Source organism: Pelecanus crispus, chromosome 3 (genome assembly GCF_030463565.1).
Source record: "Pelecanus crispus isolate bPelCri1 chromosome 3, bPelCri1.pri, whole genome shotgun sequence".
Lineage (NCBI taxonomy): Eukaryota > Metazoa > Chordata > Aves > Pelecaniformes > Pelecanidae > Pelecanus > Pelecanus crispus.
Window position 1 is genome coordinate 99,180,850 of NC_134645.1, and position 25,095 is coordinate 99,205,944.

General features: G+C 38.6%; 1 protein-coding gene across 1 annotated transcript in view; it reads right to left on the reverse strand.

Annotated features, from left to right (window-relative positions):
• The window catches only part of COL19A1 (collagen type XIX alpha 1 chain), a 204,938-nt gene that overhangs the window by 76,585 nt on the left and 103,258 nt on the right, over positions 1-25,095 (reverse strand). The window contains exons 12-14 of the mRNA XM_075708001.1: positions 20,636-20,689; positions 19,915-19,950; positions 6,342-6,395 (exon numbers count right to left, since the gene is read on the reverse strand). Coding sequence (XP_075564116.1) covers positions 6,342-6,395; positions 19,915-19,950; positions 20,636-20,689 — 144 coding nt within the window. The remainder of the gene's footprint in view (positions 1-6,341; positions 6,396-19,914; positions 19,951-20,635; positions 20,690-25,095) is intronic.

Below are 25,095 nucleotides of genomic sequence, written 5' to 3' on the forward strand. Positions count from 1 at the left end.
GAACCTCTCCCAGTTGCCATTACCATTCAAAGATAATCAAGAATGGCCTTGCAACGACATCAGCCAGCTCCCTCTGCACTTGCGGATGCAACCCATCAGGCCCCATGGACTTACAGAGCTGTGTCCTCCATCTGAAGCTGCCTGGGTGCAAGAGTCCGACAGCAAACAGCCACTTCAGTAGCATCTGGGTCCTCTGCCTTGTGGCCACCATCTTTAAGGATGTGTATGCTGGCCAGAAAAAGTTTGCTCGCCTCTTCTTTGTTCCCTTCTGCATGAACTGCTGTGCGAACTGCTGCACATCTATTGGCTGCTTCCGTTATCGCTGCACAAACTGCTGCATCGCTGGGCTGTTACATAGTCCTCTTCCTGGCATGGGCTAAAAGGGTGCTCGACCCTCACTGACCAGGGGTCAGCTAGAACAAAGGCTGCAGGCGCCCTTTGATCAAGGACAGCTGATGGAGTTCCTTAGAAGCTGCTAGAGCTGCCTTACCTGGCAGCAGCAGGCACCCTCGGTTTCCTCAGACGTTTCCCAGAAGTGTCCAAATCCCAGAAAAAGAGCCCAGAAGCTCAAGAAGATCTCAAAGAAGCAGAAACTGCTGCACAAACTGCTGTGTATGTTAGCTGCGTGCTGAGCCTGGCTCTTCTATAGGCCAGCTGAGAATGCAAAATGACTATTTCTAGATTTCACAGCATAGCTGTCTAACAAAGTTGCTTTGATGCTTTGCATTGAGACAATTTTTTGAATTAAATAAAATATTATATTAAAAAATAAGTAATTTTCGGAAAAAAGAGTATTTATAAAAAATGCATCAGGTTCAGGGAAAATCCTTGCTACAAAGATATCCAACTGAAATTAAGCATTAATTTTCAAAACCTTTGGAATTATATTTTGGAAATATAAATTTCACTTCACTGCATTTACCATAGTAAAGGCAAAGTCTGGAAAACTCCATGCAGTCTGTAATTAGAAGTAGTAGAAATTTTTAAGAAAGTACAGCAACATGAGAAAATTATTTGAAGACTTTAGAAAATTCTTTACCTGGGGAGCTGAAGGACCTTAGTTGAATTTTCTCAAAAATGAATGGTGATTTGATTACAGAGAAGAAACTTCAAATATCTCTTTAATGTAAAGCAGATATTAAAAAAAACAGTTGCTGGAGGCTTAAGCTAAATGCCCCAGTGTAAAATAAAAAGCACATTTTGAAATGTGGGATTGATAAGAAACACCGGAACAAAGAAATCAAGGAGACTTGTGAAGTCTTTGTTGTTGATGTCTTTCAGGTGGAAACTGTACTTCTGTGAAAGATATAGTTAACTAAAGTGCAGGAATATTGAGAAAAATAATAAAGTCCTGCATAACGCAGGAAGCCAGAAAGATGGCGTAGTTGTCCACTGTGGCTTAAATACCACGCAATGCTAGGTTAGCACCCAATATTTCTATTTTTTCTTGGTCAGTAATATTGGACCAGGGACTTTTCTGAGTAACGTCTAACCACCTTCTGAAGCTCCTGATGTCATTCTGAGCCCTGGTGTAATAGTATCAAGTTGCTGCAGCAGTAACATGCTGCTCTGAATGCCTGTAGCCAACAAGAGGGACACTGAAAAATTATGTATGAAGGTAATGCCTGCAGAGTGGTCTAGCATCTCTCATGCAGGAATAAGGAAAAGGGAATGAGTAGCTATCTCTACTGGCCCACTTCTCCCAGTGACCAGAATTAAAACCAAAAGCTCTCACTTAGCAAGGCCTCATGTCTAATGTAAAACACTTCACTAAATATAACAAAACTAAAAAAATATACTAGTCACAAGCAAGGAGAAACACTGGTCTTTTTGCAAGAACAGCAAAGGTTTGAGGACTCCTTGCACCCACAGGAAAGCACAATGCTGGCCAACAGATGTGAATGGAAGTGGGTACCATGGCAAAAGGAGAAACATAAGAGCAGTACATGCTCATACAAAATTTAACTAGAGTTCACTCAAGAGATCATCACAACAAAAAAGACCTTTAAATGAGTATTGTATATGTCTCATATTGGTTGAAGAATCAAAAATAAATTCATTGTATGGTCTCTGGATATGGCCAGATTATCATGTAGCCACTATTTCTTTCGCCATAGCCATTACTTTCCTCTTCTAAGTAACACCCTAAATAAGGATGCACCATGTATGATGAATCACTGAATATCTTTTTTTTTGGTAGAGCTACAACAAATGCTAAGTAGTTTCTTTTGTGTAGATACAGAAGCATGGTAGTAAACAGAAAGCCAATTGCTTCACTTTAGCTCACAACTCTGTTCCTCCTTTTTTTTTGCTCTGCAAAGGAAACAAGCTATGTAAGTCTGAAGATCATTATTTGTACTACCTCATTGCTCATGAAGGTTGCTCTTTTCTCCTGCATAAGCCAGCTATATGCAGAACGAGAAGACCTAACAAAGGAGATGAGAGGAAAAGGTACCACAATAAGTGGAGAAAGAATGGGAATGAAGAAGTTTACTTGTATAAACATAACCAATACACCTGCTAAATGCTAGACTATTAATGCATTTCTTTATTCAGAAAAGAAATATTTATGCATTTTGCTGCTACACCAGTATGAAAGAAGTAATATACATAAGAATCCAATTTTTATTTATCATTGCACTAGTTCTTCTCCATGACTGCACTACTTCAAATTTTTAGTGGGTTTGGAGTTTTCTCTTAAGCAAAGCCAAAAAAATAGAGCATGCATCCTGATACAGGATCCTTTAATGCTGCACAGATCTAGTCAAAGAGCTTTCAGTGTTTCACCCCTCTCATTCTGAATGATCTCCCTACAGCACATTTCTGTAAAAATATCACATTAGTGTATGCTGTTCTCTGCAAACTCTTTTGTCCTTTGGGATATCTGGAAAGCATCCAGGGAGACCAACTAGGACAGAAGACATTTCACACACTTCTGTCATCAAGTTCCATGGCTGACTTATTTGCGTACCATCATTTAAACGCATAAGAACATATCCTGCTCTTTGACGTGGGAGCAAGATCATATCCCAGCATGATCATATAGTAGTAATACACCAGATCACCAAGCCACAGGAAGTGACATATTTATTATTTTAATAATCATGTGTTGGCTCAAATGATACTATGCAACTCTATCTACAGTGTATCCATTGGACAAAAGCTGTTGCCACTTTATTTGAAATAACATATTGATCCCCCTTTGCTCTTGAAATAAATAACCTGCAGTCATCATCTAATTCAGTGATGTTGTAAATTTGTGCTTGTAAGCCTATTTCACATATATGTCAATAAGTATTTTAAGGTGGGCATAATTTTGAACTAAAAATCTACAATTCAGTTAATCTTTATGTTTATTATAATTATACAATGATATATAAAGGGTAGGAAGGCCCTGCAGAGGGACCTGGACAGGCTGGACCGATGGGCTGAGGCCAACTGTATGAGGTTCAACAAGGCCAAGTGCTGGGTCCTGCACTTGGGTCACAACAACCCCATGCAGCGCTACAGGCTTGGGGAAGAGTGGCTGGAAAGCTGCCCAGCAGAAAAGGACCTGAGGGTGCTGGTGGAGACAGCTGGCTAAACATGAGCCAGCAGTGTGCCCAGGTGGCCAAGAAGGCCAACAGCATCCTGGCTTGTATCAGGAATAGTGTGGCCAGCAGGAGCAGGGAGGTGATTGTCCCCCTGTACTCGGTGCTGGTGAGGCCGCACCTGGAATACTGTGTCCAGTTTTGGGCCCCTCACTACAAGAAAGACATTGAGGTGCTGGAGCGTGTCCAGAGAAGGGCAACAAGGCTGGTGAAGGGTGTGGAGCACAGGCCTTATGAGGAGCGGCTGAGGGAACTGGGGTTGTTTAGCCTGGAGAAGAGGAGGCTGAGGGGAGACCTTATCGCTCTCTACAACTGCCTGAAAGGAGGTTGTATTGAGGTGGGTGTTGGTCTCTTCTCCCAAGTAACAAGTGATAGGACGAGAGGAAATGGGCTCAAGCTGTGCCAGGGGAGGTTTAGACGGGATATTAGGAAAATTTCTTCTCTCAACTCCTTATTAACCTAAGCCTAATTTTCAAAGGAGTTGAACACTTAAAAACGCTGCTGAAGTAAGTGGGAATTAAAACTTTGAAAATATCAAGTACAGTGTGAATAGAAAGTTTTTAAAAAAAACAGGTTCTCAAAGTGTGGCATCCAAATTGAATAGATACTTTCAAATGTTTTGGAGTGGGTTTTTTTTTCCTAATATGTTACAGTTCCAGTCTGCAAAGTGGGCACAATATCACTTTTAGGTCTGAACAGTATGTTGAAGAAAAATCATCAGTTAGTTACAAACTCAATATTATGCTTTGATCTTCAAAAGACAGACCATGACAAAACCAATAACTTCATATAATATGAAAGATTTGGAGGATCTGCTGGAAGCAGAACAGAGGAACATGACATCTATAATTAAAAAAAAAAAGGAGTATTTAATAGCCATTAGATGTTCACTGTCCTGTTTGTCATTAAACAGAGCAGAGATCTTGCTACAAACAGTATGTTACTGTGTAATTAAATGTATTGGAAATGCAAATGCACGTGGGAGTTGAACTAAGATTGCAAAATGTGTTATTAATGCTTGGGCGGGGTGGCCAGCAGAAAGAGTATTGTTGTGAGCATCTCACTGGTAGAAAGATAAAGACAGATGCTGAGGCTCTACAGTCTGCTGTTCCCATTGTTTGGCTCAAGGCAACTTGAGCTGAGATTATAAAACAATCAGCACTCCTGTTTTTATAGATATTGGATATTTATAGATATTGGAGTCAGACAGCAGTTCAATTTTATGTGCGAATAGGAAATATCTGTGATGAATGTATCAACCCCCTAATTCCCACACTGGGGAAAAAAAAAAAGTATTTCCAAATTAATTTATCCACTGTTATATATAATACAATGTGTTAACTCTGAATCTTTGCCTCAGAAAATTAAGAAGTTCAAAGAGTGAAATCTCTACAACACAGCCATATTTATAACTGTTCCTAAAGGAGAACTAATAAACTGTGTGTTTCTGCAGACTCAATACTGCACAGAAAAACACTCTAAAAAATGCTGAAACTGGATATCCATAACTTTTCAGCATCCTGGATATTCAATTGCATAAGAGTCACAGTAATTATAAAATCCTTAATAGCATGTTAATATGCTATTAAATGTGCTTTAATAGCATATTCACCACATAACTTTTGATTCTCCCTTACTACATTGACTTCTGAACAGGTTCGCAATCCTTACTGTGAAACTTAAATAACCTCAGCTTTCAAATTTTCATGTTCAACTTAAATGAAACTTAGTACTATTTCTATAACTGAAAAACCAATATAAAACATAGCTTTGAGGCCTACACACCATTACTTATTTTGTTCAAGAACTGGTCTTCTGTTATTATTATTACTATTACTGGAATTATTAAACTGGCCTTTAATAATTCACTGTAGTTGACTACGATCAACGATGAGTAATACTAAATCCTTCCACTTCAGATAATTTGACCGAGATACTAAATACCAAGATGCCTAAACAAACCAAGAATTATTGAGACACCCAACTTCAAAACCACAAACTGGGCAAAATTTAATTCATAAAAATATTGAAATGTTTGAGTCTGAATACTTTCCCAAACTTTTAGGAGCAGACTAGATTATAAACTCTCAAAACTGAATTATTTCTTGCAATACCACAATCATAAATACTCATTATCTGTTCTACTGAACTACCAAATTCAATAAGTCAGGGAAAACAAAAACATAACAGAGAAACCCGTCAGTCAGTTATTTCATTATATTAAAATTCTGAATAATCAAAGGTTTATTTCATGTCTTGGGCATAATCTCTGACCTCCCCCCGCCCCTTAGCGTATCTCTTCTTTGTGTATATATGTTAGGCTCTGACACTTGCATAACGGCATCTACAAAAAAACTTGGGTCACTGGTACTGGTTTCTGTTAATATTTTAGATAATGACCCTAAAGTCATATTTTTATATATCTTAGACATAGTAAGGTATGGCCTACCCCCACAATAAAATGAAAACTTCTGAGCAATTTTAATATTCTTTCACTTAAAATTACAACAGAATCGTGTTGCACAAATGACAATATCCACATCTGTGCTGCCAGTCATTAAAACACTTCAGATGGTTGAAATTGTTAAATCTCCCTCAACTGAAGAGAAACCTTAAATGTCAAAGCTCAGTTTGTTGTCAGCATGCTTCATACTCAGCTGCTACCTTCCCATTTTTTATTAGTGCTTAGAAAGAAGACACACATCCAAGGTCAGTTAGCACACTCACCAGTTGTTCACCAAGTTTACTCACCCTTTGACCTTCTTTGCCAGGTGGACCTTGGGGACCCTCCAGCCCTGGCAAACCCTGAAAATACAAACATTAAACAAATATAACATTCAGTGTTATTTTCATCTTCTATTATTCCAGAGAAGGAAGACTAAGCCAAAGAGCCAGATGTCAAGACAAAGCATTTATTTCTAACAATAAAAATAGGTTATACATAATAACTTCTTTCAGGATAATGTTATATTCAGGTGTGAGAAAAAATGCAAACAATAATTATTAATCACATTTCTCCATATAAAGGCTGGATCATTTGGAAAGGAAGAAGTAAGTCAGTGCTACTTAAGCATAGTTATATTTAACTATGGTGTTATATGAAAAGTGATTTATCTTGTTAAGTTAGGATGCCATAAGAAAAAATAAAAAAAAAAAAAGTTATTTTAAATGAATGACAACTTACTCTACAACTCAAATTCAAATATAGGCACTGAAGGGGGAGGGGAGGGCAAAGGAAGGGAGGAGAGGGAAAGGGGTCTAAATATAGCAGAAGGCCTTACGCTTGCTGTATTGCAAGAACCAGCCCTGTGCAGCTTCCTCTGCGTGCCTGACTTGGCTTTTCAAAACCCTGCAGAGCCACTTCTCTCTCGTCGTCTCCCCTGACCAGGCACAGGAGCTCGGGTGGTTTGAATATACCCTCGACTTGTGAGCCTTCCTTCTGAACTCAGTGCAAGGATCTGCCTTTGCAATCACAGACGGTTTCTGATGCTTTGGGGCTTTAATTTTATACCCGATTAATGTACGGTATAATCATAAAACCTTCAAATAACAGCTCTGTATTTAGAACAGTGCTCCCCCCCGCCTTTACTTTATGAGTCACCTTGGAACACAATATTTTTAAAAAATTACTTTGAGGAAGCTATCCAATTTCCATTATAGCAACAAGAAATATGAAATCAGTTTCAATATAATCAGCAAAGAGCACTGAACAGTTCTACTTTGTATAATTAAAGAAAAAGTCTTGAATGTATTATTGCATATTCTTACAGGGTATCACAAAATTAAAGAAGTTATGTTCAGTTTATTTAAGAGTTTGAAATATTAAAGCATTAAATTCTTAATCATTTAAATTACTCAGACTCAGGTATTGCTTGAGCTTGAATTATATCTTTGGTCAAATTCTGAACTCCTTATTTAGAATCAATTACACATATTTATTGCCCTAATAAGGGTAAACTGAGGCCCCCTGAGAATCATGTTTTTAAAAAGTGTCCAGATTTCTAGAAATGAATTAAAAAAGTTCATTTATGACCTCTAATTCCCAAGATAAACTTGAGAAAGTAAGTGGGCATACCAATGCTGCTAGCTCCTATATCTTCAAATGATATTTTAAGTTGATTAGAATGAAGTCTGACGTCAATTTTAAGAAAAGTAGAGAGTTCAAGAGTTTTTCTTTTCCTATGATTTCTCTACTTTCAAACACTGAAGTTAGAAGAATACCTCAGACAGTATTTCACTATAGGGTATTTCTCCTTTCACTTCAGTTTATAACGTAAACAAGATAAGGCTTAGGATCTTCTGCAAAACTGATGGCCACCATTTCCATCTTTTCTCAGAAGTTTATGGAACTAGAATATGCATGACAATGTTGTGTCCAACAAATAAATCACAGTAAGTTCATTACAGTGTAGTTATGTAGCTTATACGTGCACAAACCCATAAAGCACTATGTGAATGTGACCTGTTTAAACCTTCTCTACTTTTTCCTCAAGGTAGTTTGGAACTTGCAGAGAATTCTGTCTGTCCAACTGTTAGCAAAATTCTACTTCTGTAGAGAAATGCTGGGAATTCAGGAAGAGGTGGAGTTTTGTTTTATTAATATTTCATTTCTAGTGACAACTTTGTGCAGGGGAATCAGATGAAAACTTGTAACGTCTGTTTTATGGAGGAGGAAATACTTAGCCTCACATATCTGTATAATAAGGCTCCAAGGGAACAAGAATTCCACAAAAATGTAACTGCACAATAATGATAATTAATAGCCAACATTTTTGTCCAAGACCTACTTTTATTCTTTTTCTTCTCTCCACAATATTATTGTCAAGAAAAAGGAACCAGATAAGGAGGTTTATCTTCGAGGAAAGGGAGGAGAGCAGCTTACAATTGGTAACTACGCAGGGAGGACTACCCTGTACAAGGAGCCACATCCTGACATTGAAACTGAGGTAAAAGTTCACACTAACTTCAGCGGGATCTTCGGTTTAAAAAGTGATAGGACAACATGGGCCATGTTAACTTACATGGCTGTAAAACTGTAGTAACTTGGTAACGGTAATGACTTAGCAATGCTATCCCTGTTCAGCATTCACCAAATGAGGTTCTGGAAAAACAACTGAAGAAGAAACCTGCAAGAGGAATGAAAAAGAAAACTTCTCTACAGTGAAATCTGTCTAAAGGGATGAAGAAAACATCCACTGTTGAACTCCTATAAAACTTGGCAATGAATGTAACAGTTCAGCACAGAAAAAAGTATGTATTTGTAGGAAGGCAGACCAAAGTATCTACTCGGGTCTTATCCTTATTTAACTTCTGGAGATGTCCCTTTGGAGATCAAAGATAAGATTCTCTACTCCCTCAAATCACAGACAGCACAGTGGGTAGACAAACCCCACCAAAGGAGCCCACCACCACAGACAGAAAGGGACAGAATATAGTCTGAATATATACATGTGGCCTCATGGGATATGCCATCATTTTTGTCAAAAACATTTATGTTAGAAGGCAATCTATTTTACAGGTATCATCTCCCCAGGTAAACAACATCCAAAGCAATTAACATGATTCACTATCTGTCACCCATTTTTGCACTGGCAAGAGGATGGGTATCGCGATGAGCAAAAGGAGCTGTAGGAATAGCACAAGGCAAAGTGAGATATAAGAACAGCCTATTCCTGTGGCATCAGACTGGCAGGAAAATATAAAGCATCCTTACAGGTGACCTAATATGCATGAGATTTTCCTGACTCTGCTAGGCCACCTTTAAGGTTGGAAGGTGGTACCCCCCTTCTACTGACTTCATGGAGAAGTGAACTAAAATAACATATGCGGTCTTTAGGGCTTATATGTGTTATGGACCAGGCAAGACCCTTGGAGTTATGTGCCTGAAGGAGCTTGGGGAACATGAAGTGGAAATGTCTCAAACATTACCATGTACCTTAGGGAAAAAAAGTAAGCAAGCTGGAGATGGGCTCAGGTGCATCTGAAGCTTAGAAAATCTATTACAATGAGTGAGGATGGCTATAAAAAGAGATGAAACATGATGCATAGGTAGGCACAAGAGGGTTGTACAAAATCTTGAAAATGAAGTGAAGAGCAGAAACTTGTGAATTCCTTTATAAGAGGTAAACCATAAAGGGAAGTGTTGGCAAGGGAAAAGATGCTGGTTGTGAAGCTAGATAAAGAAAAAGCAAGCATGCTACGAAGCACATGCTGCAGATATTTAAACAAAATATCATAAAAATCTAGACTAAGCTTTAGCTGAGTGAATACAGGAAAAATGACAGGTTTAAATAATGCTACAGTAGAACAAGTGAGCTTTTAAAAGAACTTGCATGTCATTGAAAATATCTGTAGGAATTAACATTTTAATACTTAACAGTATTTTTTTGCAAGTATCAGGAGATAAAACCTAATAAGAATTATTAAACTTGAGATGGTAGAAGAAAAATGTGTTTGTAAGTAATAGAGAAATCACCTATCAGTTCAGCCAGTTAAGCTGTTTTAAATTTCATAAACTATCAATTTAAAAGTGTATTAGCTGGCATGTAACTATCAGAAGCCACTTATTACAGAAAGGCTAAAATCCTGTCATGTGACCCTGCAGGTACAAAAACATTTTTAAATGCCTGATATATCACAACAAGCATCCGCAGAGACAGCTGAGACTTGGTTCATAAATTTAATAGCTCAGAGTAACTGCCCAAGAACACACTCTGAACAGAAGCAAAGCTTTTATCACGATCTCTTGGTGAATTAAAACAAAACAAAACAAAAATCCCAGCTGAAGTGGAAAAGTCAAGTTACTTAAAGTTGTTATTCATATTACTTCCTCCAGAAGCTTATGGCCGATGCCAAAAGGGTAAAATATTAGCCAACTAAGTATATTTTTGGTATTCTGAAAGTTGTTTCAAAACATAGCCAATAGTTCTTGAAGCAGAAGGCTACACAGCTGCCTTATGTACTCATAAGTAGTGCTGCTGAAATAGGTTCTGAGCACAGCAGCCTTTCCTTCTCAACACAAATTACAAATATAATACGAGTGCTAACAATAATAAGGCAGGTCTAAATGAGGCAGAAAAATTATTTCATTATAGACCTTTATTGACTGGTTTCTGTGTTCTATACACAAACTGCTCTCATCCACCTTTTTCGTCACTATGAATTCCAGCAAACACATGCCTTTAAGTTTTATTGAATAAATGCTACTAGACAGGGAGAAAGTGTATGTATTTTAGTGAGATGAGTCAAGCAAAGACAGAGACAAAGCCTAAATTAGGTATGCAGAAACACCTCACGGTAATATAAGAACAGGTCATTATTAAACCATGTGAATATGCGAGCTTTTATAATGATAAAACTTGCTACTTTAAAAAGATCCAGCTATAACAGACATGATTTGGCTAAGCAATTTGGAAACAATACGTTTATGAACAGAAAGGTATGGCTCTATTGAAACAAAATCAACACTTAAACCTTTTTACAAACGAATCGGTTGGCAATTCCCACTGCAGGGGCTTGACCTAGTTCTTCAACGCACAGTTCTCACCAGGATAAAGAAAAGCTGTCACACTGATGAATTACATATACAACGATCCATCTGTAAAACCCACCAGCAGAGCAGCATAGAATCACGCAAATCAATAGTCAGGTAAAAAGTGACCACAGATTTCGAAATTCCTGACATAACACAACGTGTGCTCGCAGTAAAGAGCGGCAGCCTGACTGACTTGAAGAGCATTCCCCAGCCATCCAAATACTGCTCGTGGGATGGGTGATGCTGCTGGGGCTGCATTCACGCAAGAATGTCCCAGCATCCCAGACAGGATGCATCTAAATGCAGTTCAGTTAGGTCTTAAATTCATCTATTTATCTGGAGGTGTTACCAGATGACAAGTTCTACTGCGCAGGTCATGATTCTATCCTATTTTGAGGGTATTTTCCTCTTTGGCCTGTTTGTACCATATTGAGGGGAATTGAGTGGCTTCCTCTCATGTAAGAACGGGCTATTACCTTCAGCAAGCAAAGGAGCAGAAATATAAATAACTTCCCTGCAATCAAGATGGCTACAGTGTTGGTTTCCCAGATATCTTCAAGATATACTTGCTGCAGCTGTCCTGCTGCCCTACTTTGAAGCCCAAACATGAGGGTGAGGAAGAGAGAGATCTTAAAATATTACTGTGATGGTTTCCTCTTCTTGTCCACAAGACTGCCTATCACCACCCACACAAAAACCCACAGAGCCTGCAGACACACCTCACTGTTACAAAATTTTGCTAGAATGGGAAAAATGGCACAGAAAAATCACAGATGGATAACTAATTTCTTGTTGTATTTCCCTCTTGTGAGGGAAATTACATTACCACTTATCTCAAACACCTCTATCTTCAGCATTTCCAAACATGACCTGGTCTCATTCGGATCCTTTACTGAAGTAAGTCAAGGTGGCAAGTTGAAAGATTTGTACCTCATGTTTGGCCCCTTATTGCTACTGCAGTAATCATACTGTTTTGCTTGGGAGTGCAAAGTGGAATAGGCCATGATTTTGCTTTCAAAACTGCTGCCAACCCATTTACTTCTGTGGGAAAGGGGACAGCATTTAGCAGAAGTATTTCAGTCTGCCAGAAAACACGATCAGCTGCATTTTCATGATAATATATTACTGAAGCAAACAGAAAATATGTTCCTCACTGATCTCATTATGCCTTGGGTTTGGTCATTTCTGTAGCTCTCTCTGGTAACTTAACTTGAAATCTACTTTGCTTCAGAGGCAATCATTTCAAATGGAAATTGCAAGAGTAATTTCACAGAAGTTCACACTTTATGAACCTAGTACTTTTAATAGATATGGGTTTATTTTCTAAGCAAAAAAAGTATAATTTAAAATCCTGAGTAATTTGAAATGATTCTTTACATTGACGTCTACTGCATATGGGACTATTCTCAAATCATTCTTCTAATGAAGGACATATAAATCGCATTCATGCCCATTTAACAGACTGTGAATTTTTGAAAAACAAATTTTCTTTGAGGCTAAGACCTCAATGTTCACTTTTGCCTTCAGTATCAGTATTACTGCATAAAGAAGATAAAAAACAGACTGAAACTGCTAAAACATCTTCTATTTCCCTAAAAGGGTAATCTTAATAGGATCTGCTTCCATACTTAAAAGGCATTTTTTAAAGAAGAGAATATTTGCAAGTTATACTGTGAGAGTTAAAGATCACTATATTTCATGCAAAACAACTGAACAGTTCAGTATTTTCATGAAATTGAAACACCTCCATTAAAAAAGCTCAAGTAGATAAAATTCAGATTTTTCTTAGAAGGATGTATTTGAAAAGAAGAGATTTAGAATGAAAATATAATTTTCTGTCTATACTTTCTTTAGCTAACTAGAATTGCTCTCCTTTACTTTATGTCATCACATGAAAAGAAAGAGAGGATAATATTCGTTGAGATGCTTACTAATGGGGGGGGGAGGTGTCCCCTCCTTAACTAATACAAGTTATTCAGACGACTTATTTTTTCACTGCAAGGCAAGAAAGGAATCGTGTGCAGAAGTGAAGATAAGCAAAAACTGGCAAATGATTTTTCAGGAAGAATCATTCAAGACACTGCTGCCCATTACAACAGCAAGAACGCCAGGATGCCAAACGCCTCTTCTTCGGAGTTCTGTATAAATGCCAAATAATTACACTATGGCCGAAGTACTGCATCAAATGCATTTGTGAAATTCCTAGGCAACACTGTCAAAAGCGAATTTTAGCTTTACATGAATAACTGCTGAAGCTCCAAGGGGAAAGCTGTGTAATCTGTTGCTGATGTTTGTTTTGGGAGGGGAGAGCCAAAAGTGACAGTGGAGCTTGCCCAGGCCTGAATCCGCAGCTTCCTCCCGCAGCCGCCTCCGCGCCGCGCTTGTGCGCCAGCTTCCTTCAGCTCAATTTAACCAGACCTAGGAGCCGACATTCCAAGTATCTGTTTAGTAAGCAAGTCTTGGGGACTTCTGTCTGTGACCGACTTAAGCCTCGGCTCCTGCGTAAACACTTGGTGCCATCTGGATGACTATTTTATAACTCCTGAAAGGGATAGGTTCGCAGGAACGTACGGACGAACGCTCGTTTCCCTCAGGAACTAAAAGCAGCGTATCGAGTGTCAAGAGGAATAGTTATCATATATTTTACAAGAGATGGCTGCGCTACCTTCCCTCACCTGTCACTCTTCTGACACGGCACGCACAGGCTTAAGCTGGGGATACCAGAGCGGGCAAGCTGCGGAGCCAGCTGCGCCCCTGCGGAAAACAGTCCCCAGCTTCTGCCATTAAATTCCACATTTTGACAAAAACACACAAACAGAGCAGTATAATCCCTCCTGTTTATTCTCTGAAGGGTCCTTGGCTATGGTACAATTCATCAGGGAACTTAAACTTTTAAAGACTAAACATATCCCTGCATAAAGTGGGCATAATTAGGGAGACAAGTTCAAAATATATTCCCAGCATGCATTATAAGACACTTGAAAAGTACTAAAGAAAAGAGACATCTCGTACTTACAGAGCAATTCAGAAAGAACGTACCAGAGAAATTAAAGACAGCATAAAGAAATGATAAGAATCAATCATGACTTTGGACTACTCCCATAAAACTACCACCATAACTGAGGAGACAAAAAAACCCCATATATCCTGACTTGTGCAGTGTTAACTGACTCCATGGAAACATAGAAAAACTTTACATCCTTACTAAAAGTGCTTAAATTTGGACATATATGTCAAAGTTAACAATCTGAGCCACTAAAATGTATTCATATGAATAATGCATGAATCAAACAAATATACTTCAACTACTGAAATTACTAATTTCATTAGGAGTCTACATAAAGCCTATAAATCTTTTTCATATATTTCTGTTTACAGCTTAGCATATTTTGCACTACAACGCTGTTTCTTTTTTTCCCTCTAATTCATCATGCAAGAATGATGAAATTGTATTAACAAGACTCCCGTACCTGCCTTAAAGGAACGTACGGAAACACATGGGCTGCAATTCTAATCCCATCTCTACTCACTGCAGAAACGTATAGCCAGGGATACACAATTTCTTTCTGAATTCGCTGCTATTGCTGCAAGTGAGAAGTTTTGTTAAGTGTGCATGCTTTAGGATTTCAGTAGAGATTTTCTGCTAACTGACATCAAACAGGAGTATTCAGAGGCCTACTTTTTTTTCAGTGCAATGCTCTTTCGGAGCCATGAAATTTCCATTTCAAACTCATAAAATCATTTTTCCATCTTAAAAAGCAGCAGTGTTGTTTCCCCTGTTTCGCAGTTTGACATATGCTCATCCACCTGACAGGCTGTTACAGCTGTTGGGTATGTATGAATTCTGCTATGCATACTGCCTCTAAGTATCCCTCATTCCTTACAGGGAGTATAATGGCTGTATCTGTCAGTTGAACACTTTTAAAAATACAGCTTTTTTTCTCCAAGTACCAATAACTTCATTCTCTTCCTCATTTTCTCATGTTGGAGGGCAGAGCATGCTTACCATGCTTCTGAGCAGCACGGGATTTCCTACACATCAGGGATGCCCGAACACTTTTAGACACAGGGTCACTGACACCTTTTAGACTTTCACAGGTACCAATAGCACAGACAAACGAAAACCCAAGAGTTTCTACTACTTACTGTTACATGCTTCTGTAGATTACCTACAGGCAACTCTCCTGTGCTGGTTTTGTCTGGGTTAGAACTGGTATGGGGTTATGTTTTGGATTTGTGCTGAAAACAGTGTTGATATAACCATTACGCACGATGGAACCCTGCTTTCCTGGAAATGACTGAACACCTGCCTGCTGATGGGAAGTAGTGAATTAATTCCTTGTTTTGCTTTGCTTGCACATGTGGCTTTTGCTTTATCTATTAAACTACCTTTATCTCAACCCACCAGTTTTCTCACTTTTACTTTTCCGATTCTCTCCCCCATCCCACTGGGGGGGAGTGAGCGAGCGGCTGCGTGGTGCTTAGTTGCCGGCTGGGGTTAAACCACAGCATCTCCACGGACCGAAGGGCCACCAACCAGCTGTTTGGGAATGACTGCAGCAAAGCAGTCTCAGCCTTTTGCCACCTTCATGCTCCCCACGCTGAGGACAGGACCATGGTGCAGGTCTGTGTGTGGGGAGGACGCTCTGGCCCTGCACAACACTGCTGATGCTCGAGTTTATACTGAGACCAGCATATATGGTAGACCTTTTCCAGCTTATTCCACCGCTGTATGATTTCTACAGAAATACACAGGAACGGAAGAAGAGCTGCACAGGGCAGCAGAGCTCTGTAATGCCATCATTTTCCACCTCTCTCAATATGCAATTGCACTGGGGCAGAAGGTCGATGATCCAGTCCCAGTCATCCAATTTGAGCAAAACCAAGCCCCTTTCAATATTCCCTCCCTCCCTGCCCAAATGCATTTTGAACTTAGCTCTAACAGTGTGTCATTTATTTTCACTCCTCTTCCCTCCCTGCCCCCCAGCATAATAATTCATTTTACATTTTGATAAGAAGAAATAAATCACTTTCACATTAGGAAAAACTAAAATGACTGTAAGTAGAGGATAAATTTATGACATCATGCATGAGTCCCAAATGAATGGAACATTTTAAAACTTTGCTTTAACAGGGTTCATAACTGAAACACACTGATGTCACATTTTGGCTGTAACAGCATGCATGAATGGTCCTGACATAGTAAGTTCTCATTCAGTGACACATGAACCTTGATACTACCTGACCTACTACTTATTCACAGCAAGATATGACATCTTCCTTTCATGATTATGTATCATAAGAGTCACAGCCACACAGAAGTAACACAAATAAAACAACTCTGAAGACTGGATTTTCCCCAAGCCATCACCATTCATGTCATTCATCTTCTTTTAGCTCTTGCCAACAGAAATGCATGACTATTTACAGTGGCGGAGAAAGAAAGCCTTCCTGCTGGGCCATATATTCCCGCAGTGTTGTAATCTGTCTTCAAACTGCTAAACCAATTCACACTCACTCTTGTCTCTTCTCTCAGTTAGCAGTTCCACAAAAAAAATGTTTCATTTCGTCAGTTAGTAACATCCCTCTGAAGAGTCGTGTCTGCTTTCCTAAAATGTAAATGTTTCCTTTTAAAAAGTGTGAAGACGACCATCAGTGGATGTACCAACACAGAGACATCTTGCTATGCCTGAATCAACTGAACTGAAACTTTTGCACAGCATTTTATAATCAAAGAAACATAATTCTTTGACACTCCATTTTGTGGAAGTCAATCACTTAAGGTACAGAAGGAGTAAGTTCAGTCAATTTTAAAGCAGTTTCTGATTTTCAATATCATATTTCTAACCTCTGAGTATGACTCTTAGGAAAGCTAAGTGTCCACAACTGCAACTGAAGACAGTGAACGCATTCGAAACACGCCTAATATCCAGGTGCTTCTATCAGAGTAGATGTAGTCAGTTTTCCATCATTTACACAAGAAATGCTCAAAAGGACCACTCTGTGGTCCCATAGCACACAGAAAATAGGCATCCTCAATTCTTTTTCCTGCGTCTTATCTTTGGAAGTATCCTATTTCTATTTCAATGATCCCTTCAAGGCCTGCAAGAATCTATATGAAGCAATATCTATTCCAATCCGCCTATTACAGTAACCATCCTAGAATCAAGGTTGTTTCCTAAAAATATTTCACTGTTAACTCTTTCAACACACATTTTGACTGTATATTCAAGAGCTGAAGGACATAATTGGCCTCTGTTTACCTCTAGCAAGACATGAACTGTAGCAAACACACTGGTCTTGGGACACAGTACTAATTTATCTCCAAGAAATCAAGATAAATCTAAATATCCAAAATCAAGTACCAATCAAGTACTAGTCCAAAATCAAGTACCATAAAACATGGCAACTTAATTCTGAAACCTTAGAGTAAAATTTATTTTTACAATAGGGGTCTCTGTTTACATCCTTTGATGTTTGTGAGATCTAATGGAGATCCTTGCTGCTACGGTCTTGGAAATGAAGAGAGTGAAAAGACAATGTATAATTGTTTACAGTATGAATGACAGTTCTTATGAAGTTTATTTAGGATTACATGGGTAATATGAATAGTGTAGAAGCAGTTCATAGCACTGAGTCTGGGGGAAGAGCTATTCATGCTGTGGAACTACAGCCTGGGAACTGAGGAGCTTTTGTCTTTGTTTACATTTTTGCCACACTCTTTTGCACCATTCTCAATTGTTTTTGCCTAAAAGGACTGTCCTTAATGGGAGACCTTCTCCTCATTTCAGTCTGTGAGCAAAATCACTTGGATTCAGACAGAATTTATTACTTTTATGAAGCAAAATTTGCCCTGGAGAGTTTTGGGGACATTTCTCTTTAGGCTTCATACGTGCTTGGGGCACACATCATTGCAAAGAAGTTAAAAACATCTTCCACCATCTCTATGGTACTATCTAGCCAGAATACAACTAATATGCAGGTCAATTCTCTTTTCTGGTGCATAGCCATGTACCAGATCCTCACAAAGAAACTGTTAGATCCATACTCAAGAAGTCTTTCCTTGATACTTGAAAGACAACTAAACATCATGTCTGACCATACGTATTATTTTTTGCAGGTAAATTACAGGAAAGGGAATGAATGAATTAGTGACCAAATCTGCAACTTCCTGAGTCTGATACACAGACTTTTTCTATAAAGAAAGAAAGGAAGATACCTGTCTGCTTTTTTTCCTCTGAGAATTGTAGAAACCATAAAACCCCCTAAATTATTGAAATATTGTTCTTCATAAGAATCTAGTAAGTGATTTTCCACCATTATAATGTTGCATTTCTTTTTCCTTTCCAGTCCGTGTTTGTTATGCCTAACTGGTCACTATGTAATATCAAAAGACTGTATAGATGTCAAGACCACAACACGTACCTCTGCAAGTGTTTGAAAGGACAAACTCTAAACAATTTTCTATTCTGAAGAATTTTGCAACCTCTTTTTCTGGATAGAGGATGCTTCATACTGAAACATATGTTATTCTCAAATATTATTAGACATGCTCAAGCACCAAAATTTAAATGGACTATAATTAAGCCAATACTGAAATTATTTTGATTATTTTTATTATTGGTAGCAGCATTATCGTGTAATGCAAGGAACTAGAAGCATATGACGTGTTTCATAAAGGGCAATAGTCTGTGCCTTTGTAGTACCAACAAATGGAGTGAGCACAGGCATGCGAGTGTGTGTGTGATCAACAGCAAACATTAAGCTGGACTGGCTGGCAAGTAGGTGAAATGACCTGGAAGCCAGGGGAATGTAATATATATATGTGAGAGTGTGTGTGTGTGTGTGTACATGTGGTTTTGCACAGGTGTCTGTGAGTGAGCAGGTCTGCACCAGTAACTGGAGTGGGGCTGTGAGCCTCTGGGAGGTTGAATGTCCAGATGCCAGTAACTGGAGAGACCAGGAGCAGGGGCATCTACTGGTTAGGCTGTGTGTCAGCCCAGCTACTAGAGGGATGCACATTGTATAGATGTATATATTTCCCAGTACCAGACCATCATCACGACCAGCCGGAGAGGGTAACAGGATGAGGCTGTTGGTGCTGTTTGTGTTTGTGGGTGTGCTGAGCGTGTCCATCTGTGTTGACCTGTGTGGCCAGACCTGTCTATATGTGTTGCATGTGTGTTTGTGTGCCTACTGGGAATGCAGGCTCAGCCCCACTACCAGTTGGACCTGAGGGCAAGGAGCTGTGGCAGCCTCACATCTATCTGGCTACTGCATGGGTCCCCACCTCCTTAACTTTCTGAAAATAGGGTCCTGTGTGTCAAATTTGAACATATGCATGCTATATATATAATTCTGTGTCGTACATATGGCATTGCACTCATAACTAAGTACTTAATAAAATAACCTGACAACAGAATATTTACAGTATCTTAAAAAGCATTAAATAGTTTTGTAAACTTCAACTGAAAAATGTTTTTCACTAAAAATACCAAGGAAATTCTTTCATTTTAACCAGCCTATACTATCTATACACAGAATAAACCCCCAATATTCTTGTTAGCATTTGGTGGGAAACAAGATGTTTTAAATATGCTTATTTTGTTTATGTTTATAAAATTCCCTTTTCCCTGCTTCACAATTCATATAGAAAATGCAGAAGCATTATAAAGAGAGGGACTTGGCTCTTAAATTTAATAATGACAGTATTTACATTGCAAATAAGCTAAAAACTGCAACATTTCTTAGTGATTTTCTTTCATCTGTTTTTGTTTTACATGTACTTACGCTCAAGGCAGTTGGTCCTGGAGGTCCTGCATCTCCCTAGTTAAAACAGGAGAGTAAGTAAATCGGCCATCTCTTTAGTTATACATATTTAACCTCCAGGCATTTTAGAGGATAGGCACCACTGCAGCAGTAAATTCAGTATAATCAACAAACATGCTCGGATTATGAAAATATATGAGTAAAGCAATATTCTTTTTCTTTAATGGCGTACACAGTTCACCACAGGTTAAATGGAAAAAAAAATGGCAGGCCTCTGCATAAATGAATCACAGCTTAAAGAAAGCAATCCCTCAAAACACATTTGCATATGTTAAATTGCAAGCTGCAGCTTACATGCACAAGGTGGCCACTGAAGTCAGTGTGACAGTTCACATATGTAAAGACATCTGACTGTAAAATGTTCACAGAATTAGGTCACTGAGGTACGAATTACGCTGTGAGACCTTAAGGTTCAGTGCATGGGAGCAAATCAGAGCACCCAGAGAGCAATTCAGAACATCAAATTTAGGCTCCTGCTCTGAATTCCTTTCAAAATTTGTTGTAATAAAGTAGTACTTGTCTTCCATATTTACAGTTAGTCTGTATTCATATTCTTCAATCCCTAAGCTACACAAATGGCAGCAGTGCGTGTTTGTCACATGTATTTAAGGCAATGTGTTCAATATTGAAGAAATATCATGCACACTCACATATACATACAACTTTACAGATAAAAAAGTACCTTTTCTCCTTTACGACCAGCCACACCAGGACTACCAGGGTCACCTTTCAGTCCCTGGGCAAAGAAGAAAAATGCATATTTGTTGTCATCTGTGGAAAGCATTGGACAAAATCCTGTAGTGCTGTGAATTAGTATATACTAACCAACTAAACCTCAAAATATTATCACATTATTAGTACTACTACCTTGCAATTCTTTATTTTCATTATTTTGTGAATAGATGAACATCTATCGAAGACCACATGTGTCTTCAACACATAGTTAAACATACAAAGCCAAACTATCTGCTGGATTGTGCCCCATTATGGCAAGTAGCGTGTAGAAATGCAAAGCTCCTTTGCAGTCCCAGTAGGTCTGTGTCTTGCGTGGCTGACAAAAATAAAATAGAATACTAGAGAAAGTATTAGTACATTCACTTAACCTCTGCTAAAATTGGGAAAGGGGCAGAGGTGGACAGAGAACTGTAGATTCTATGTTTCAAGTAGCAATGTTCAGCTGGTGAGCTACAGTAGGGTACAGCTTGGAGCTGCTGCACTTTCTCCAACACTCCAATCTTCATCAGTGTTTGAAAAGGCAATTAGAGAAATAATTGAGTCCTTCATACCTCCCTCCTTAGTTCTGCCTTCAGCTGGAGAAGCAGATAATACTGCCTAGTCTTACACATTACATATGCAGCAATTCCACAGTCACAGAATCATAGAATGCTTTGGGTTGGAAAGGACCTTTAAAGGTCATCCAGTCCATCCCCCCTGCATTGAGAAGGGACATCTTTCACTAGATCAGGTTGCTCAGAGCCCCATCCAACCTGACCTTGAATGTTTCCAGGGATGGGGCATCTACCACCTCTCTAGGCAACCTGTTCTAGTGCTTCACCAGCCTCATTGTAAAAAATTTCCTCCTTATATCTAGTCTGAATCTACCCTCTACAACATCTACAATACAGCTCTTCCACTAACATGTCTCACCAGAAGCACCCCAAAAAAATCTTAAGCACCCAGCACATAGTCTTTGTTTTCTTCTTTCTGCAAAACCAATGGAAAAGCAAGAGGTTTTGAAATATGCCCAGGAAAGTCAATCCATTCTGCAGTAAGGAATGAACTTAATTCTGATGCTGGACCAACCTACCAGGAACTCCTTTTTGTTTAGGCCAAGAGATTTGTCTTGTGTCTTCCCTCTGATCACTGCTTTAGAGGCATGCGACAGGACAGCATGTACATTGTAAGTCAGAGGTAGCTTTACAGGTTCAAAGATTTTACTTAGAAACCAAATGGCAATAATGTAGGCAATACAGGACTGAATCATAATGAGATACACTACAAGTAGGCCACCATGGCTACTATTGTGGAGGTTAAACAGCTTGAGGACAGAAAAAATTCATCTACATCTGAATTAGGGTTTACTAACTTAAGTTCTTCCCAGCCCCCTTTTTGCCCTTGCAAACTCTCTTCCTCAGTTTGCAATAATTGGAAAGATAGAGACAACTGGCACGAAAATGATAAGTAACATCTGTGCCTTGGTGGGTACAGAAACATTAAATCAGTGAGTGTTCTAAATACTGCATATTTGTGCAACTTCACTTCCTGCTAAAATTACATTAATTCACCATCTGGAAGGAACATAATTTAGAACTATATGAGCATTTAAGTACCCACTTTGGATTAAATTTGTGGTTGTTGTAAATACCCCTGATTTAGCTTTGATTTGTCCTTTATTAAGCTTGCCAAATATGTAATAGTTAAATCAGAAGTAGTTTTGCTGTTTGAACTTAAAAAACGTAATAGGCAGATGGATTCAAAAACCAAGCCAAAAAATTGCTTTCTTTTTACAATCTGCATATTTATGACATAGTTTTAATATTGTCTCCATTTACTACATTTTACTTTTCACCTCCTTCTGAAAGGCTGCATAAAACACAACCACTCCATATTCCAAAAAGCCATTTTAGGGATTTTTCAGGTATGCAAACTGTATGGATTAGGTTCAAAATCAATATAAGCAAATCAGCAGTGGAACAATAGGTTTGAGTTTAAGAATTAGTTCTTAGGCTGTGTATTTACAGAATAGAAAAGATAAGGGTAAAAAACCCCTGCAACTCACAGACAGTGATATATCTGTGTGTGTCTCTACTGAATAGAAAAGACAACTGCAGATGAAAGATACTGAACCTAAGCCATGCACTGTCAAACTATAAACCTCTTTTTTTCCCCTAATTGGTGTGTTTAAAGCTTTTAGTAGTATTCCTGCAGTGCACCTCTGTGAGGTATGCAGTTTGACAGCTACTGCAGAGATGATGACCACAGAGGTCATAGAATCATAGAATGCTTTGGGTTGGAAGGGACCTTTAGAGGTCATCTAGCCCAACCCCCCGGCAGCGAGCAGGGACAGCTTTAACCAGATCAGGTTGCTCAGAGCCCCATCCAGCCTGACCTTGAATGTTTCGAGGGAGGGGGCCTCCGCTACCTCTCTGGGCAACCTGTTCCAGTGCTTGACCACCCTCATTGTAAAAAATTTCTTCCTTATGTCTAGTCTAAATCTATTCTTCTTTAGTTTAAATCTGTTATTCCTTTTTCTGTCACAGCAGGCCTTGCTAAAAAGATTCTCCCCATCTTTCCTGTAGGCCCCCTTTAAGTACTGGAAGGTCGCAATAAGGTCTCCTCGCAGCCTTCTCTTCTCCAGGCTGAGCAACACCACCTCTCTCAGTCTGGCCTCATAGGAGAGGTGCTCCAGCCCTTGGATCATTTTTGTAGCCCTAATTTTTGAGGTCAGCCTCACATAAAAAGGACAAGGGGAAACTACATATTGGACAACAAGCCTGACAGTGTTTGAAGCAGGATTTTTGAGTACCCAGTAAGGTTTTTGTATAAAGTATTTATTTTAAAATAGTTGAATTAGCTTGCCTTTGCAGTTTAAAACCTCAAGAAAGAAAAGTAGTACCAGGAAAAAAAAAAAAATTGCTTAAAAAGGTTACCCCATTAGAAGTATTTCTTGTTCTGCTACACATTATATATCTTTTAAAAGTACTATTATCTTAATAAGTTCCAGACACAGTGAATTCTTGCAAAACACATCTGGTACTGCATCATGCCTATTCTTCCCTACACCCACACTTTTAAAGCTATTGAGAGGTTTAGCTGCTGCTGACTGTCTCTGAAATGACATAAGAAGAATTCCTGTGCTAGGTCAAATCTGTAGCCCGTTCTAGCACAGTACAGTACAGTATCCTGTCTCTGGCAGAGACCAGAACAGGATGCTTCAGTAAAATGGATATGGTTATCTAAACAAGTATAATTTGGATGATTTTAGATTAAACTTTAAATTAGAAAAGCTTGTTTTCTGCAATATTCTAGGAGAATGAGGTCAGTTTTGAAAAAAACAAACTATTTTCTATTGATGTAAGGAGTCTGTTACCACACTTGCCAGGAATTCAAGAACTAAATAAAAATTCCAGCAGCTCTCATAACAGAGGGCAAATGAATTATTGAATTGTATCCCGATCTAATTCTAGCTTTTTGGGAGCAATATAAAAATACACATTTGCGAATTCATGAACAGTCTTCAGCTGGTACTTTTTCCTCCTCTGTAAGGACTACAGATTGGTCTTTTTACAGGTCAGAATAAACTTACATTATGGTTCCTCTATGCATGCCAAAATGTAAAGTAAGCATTAGGATATGCATGTATAAGGCCATCTCAAGGCTCACAAGATAACAACATGAGAAATGGCAGAAATGAGAAATGTTACATAAATATTTAATAAGACAGGTATTACTGTAACACAATTGCTGACCAACAGAGAAATTACTGGAACAAGTATATCACAAATTTCAACAAGGGTGTAAAGTTAGCAAAATTGCGGCCATCGGGGGAAAGATTAAATTAGAGGCAGGCTTTTTGTTTGGAAGGGGATGACAATGGCATTTCTTCTGGTGGAAGGATTTTAAAGGAGAAGTTACCATATTGGTTGACAGTTTTTTTGACAAATATTTAACCAGACTTTTCTGCGATACTAGTTTACTGGAGTCTTAGCCAGCCTACAAACCCAACTGGATTAGGAGAAGAAAAAAATTAACAAACAGTAACTGTGCTTTAAAGCTCTAAAAAGGACCATGGTTTCACAAATTCTTCAAAGGATGGTTTTATTAATGGTGTCCCAACACTACTGGCATAAAAGTCAACAGTTTTTCTATTTGAATTTTCCTTTTAAACCAGCGACAATCTCATACAATGTTTGCTGTGCTCTGGAGATCCACAGTGAAGAAAAAATAACTTTACTTAGTGATGTGATAAATATGTTCCTTACCAAGCCTGAGAACATTTTAATCATTCAAAAGAAGTGCCAGGTACAACCAGAACCAGAAAACAAAACAGTTTTTCACTTCCTATGTTTTCAGTCATTTGCATAAGATCAGAACAATCAAAGATTTTGCAAGAAAAGGGAACCAAACAACATTTTCCCCTAA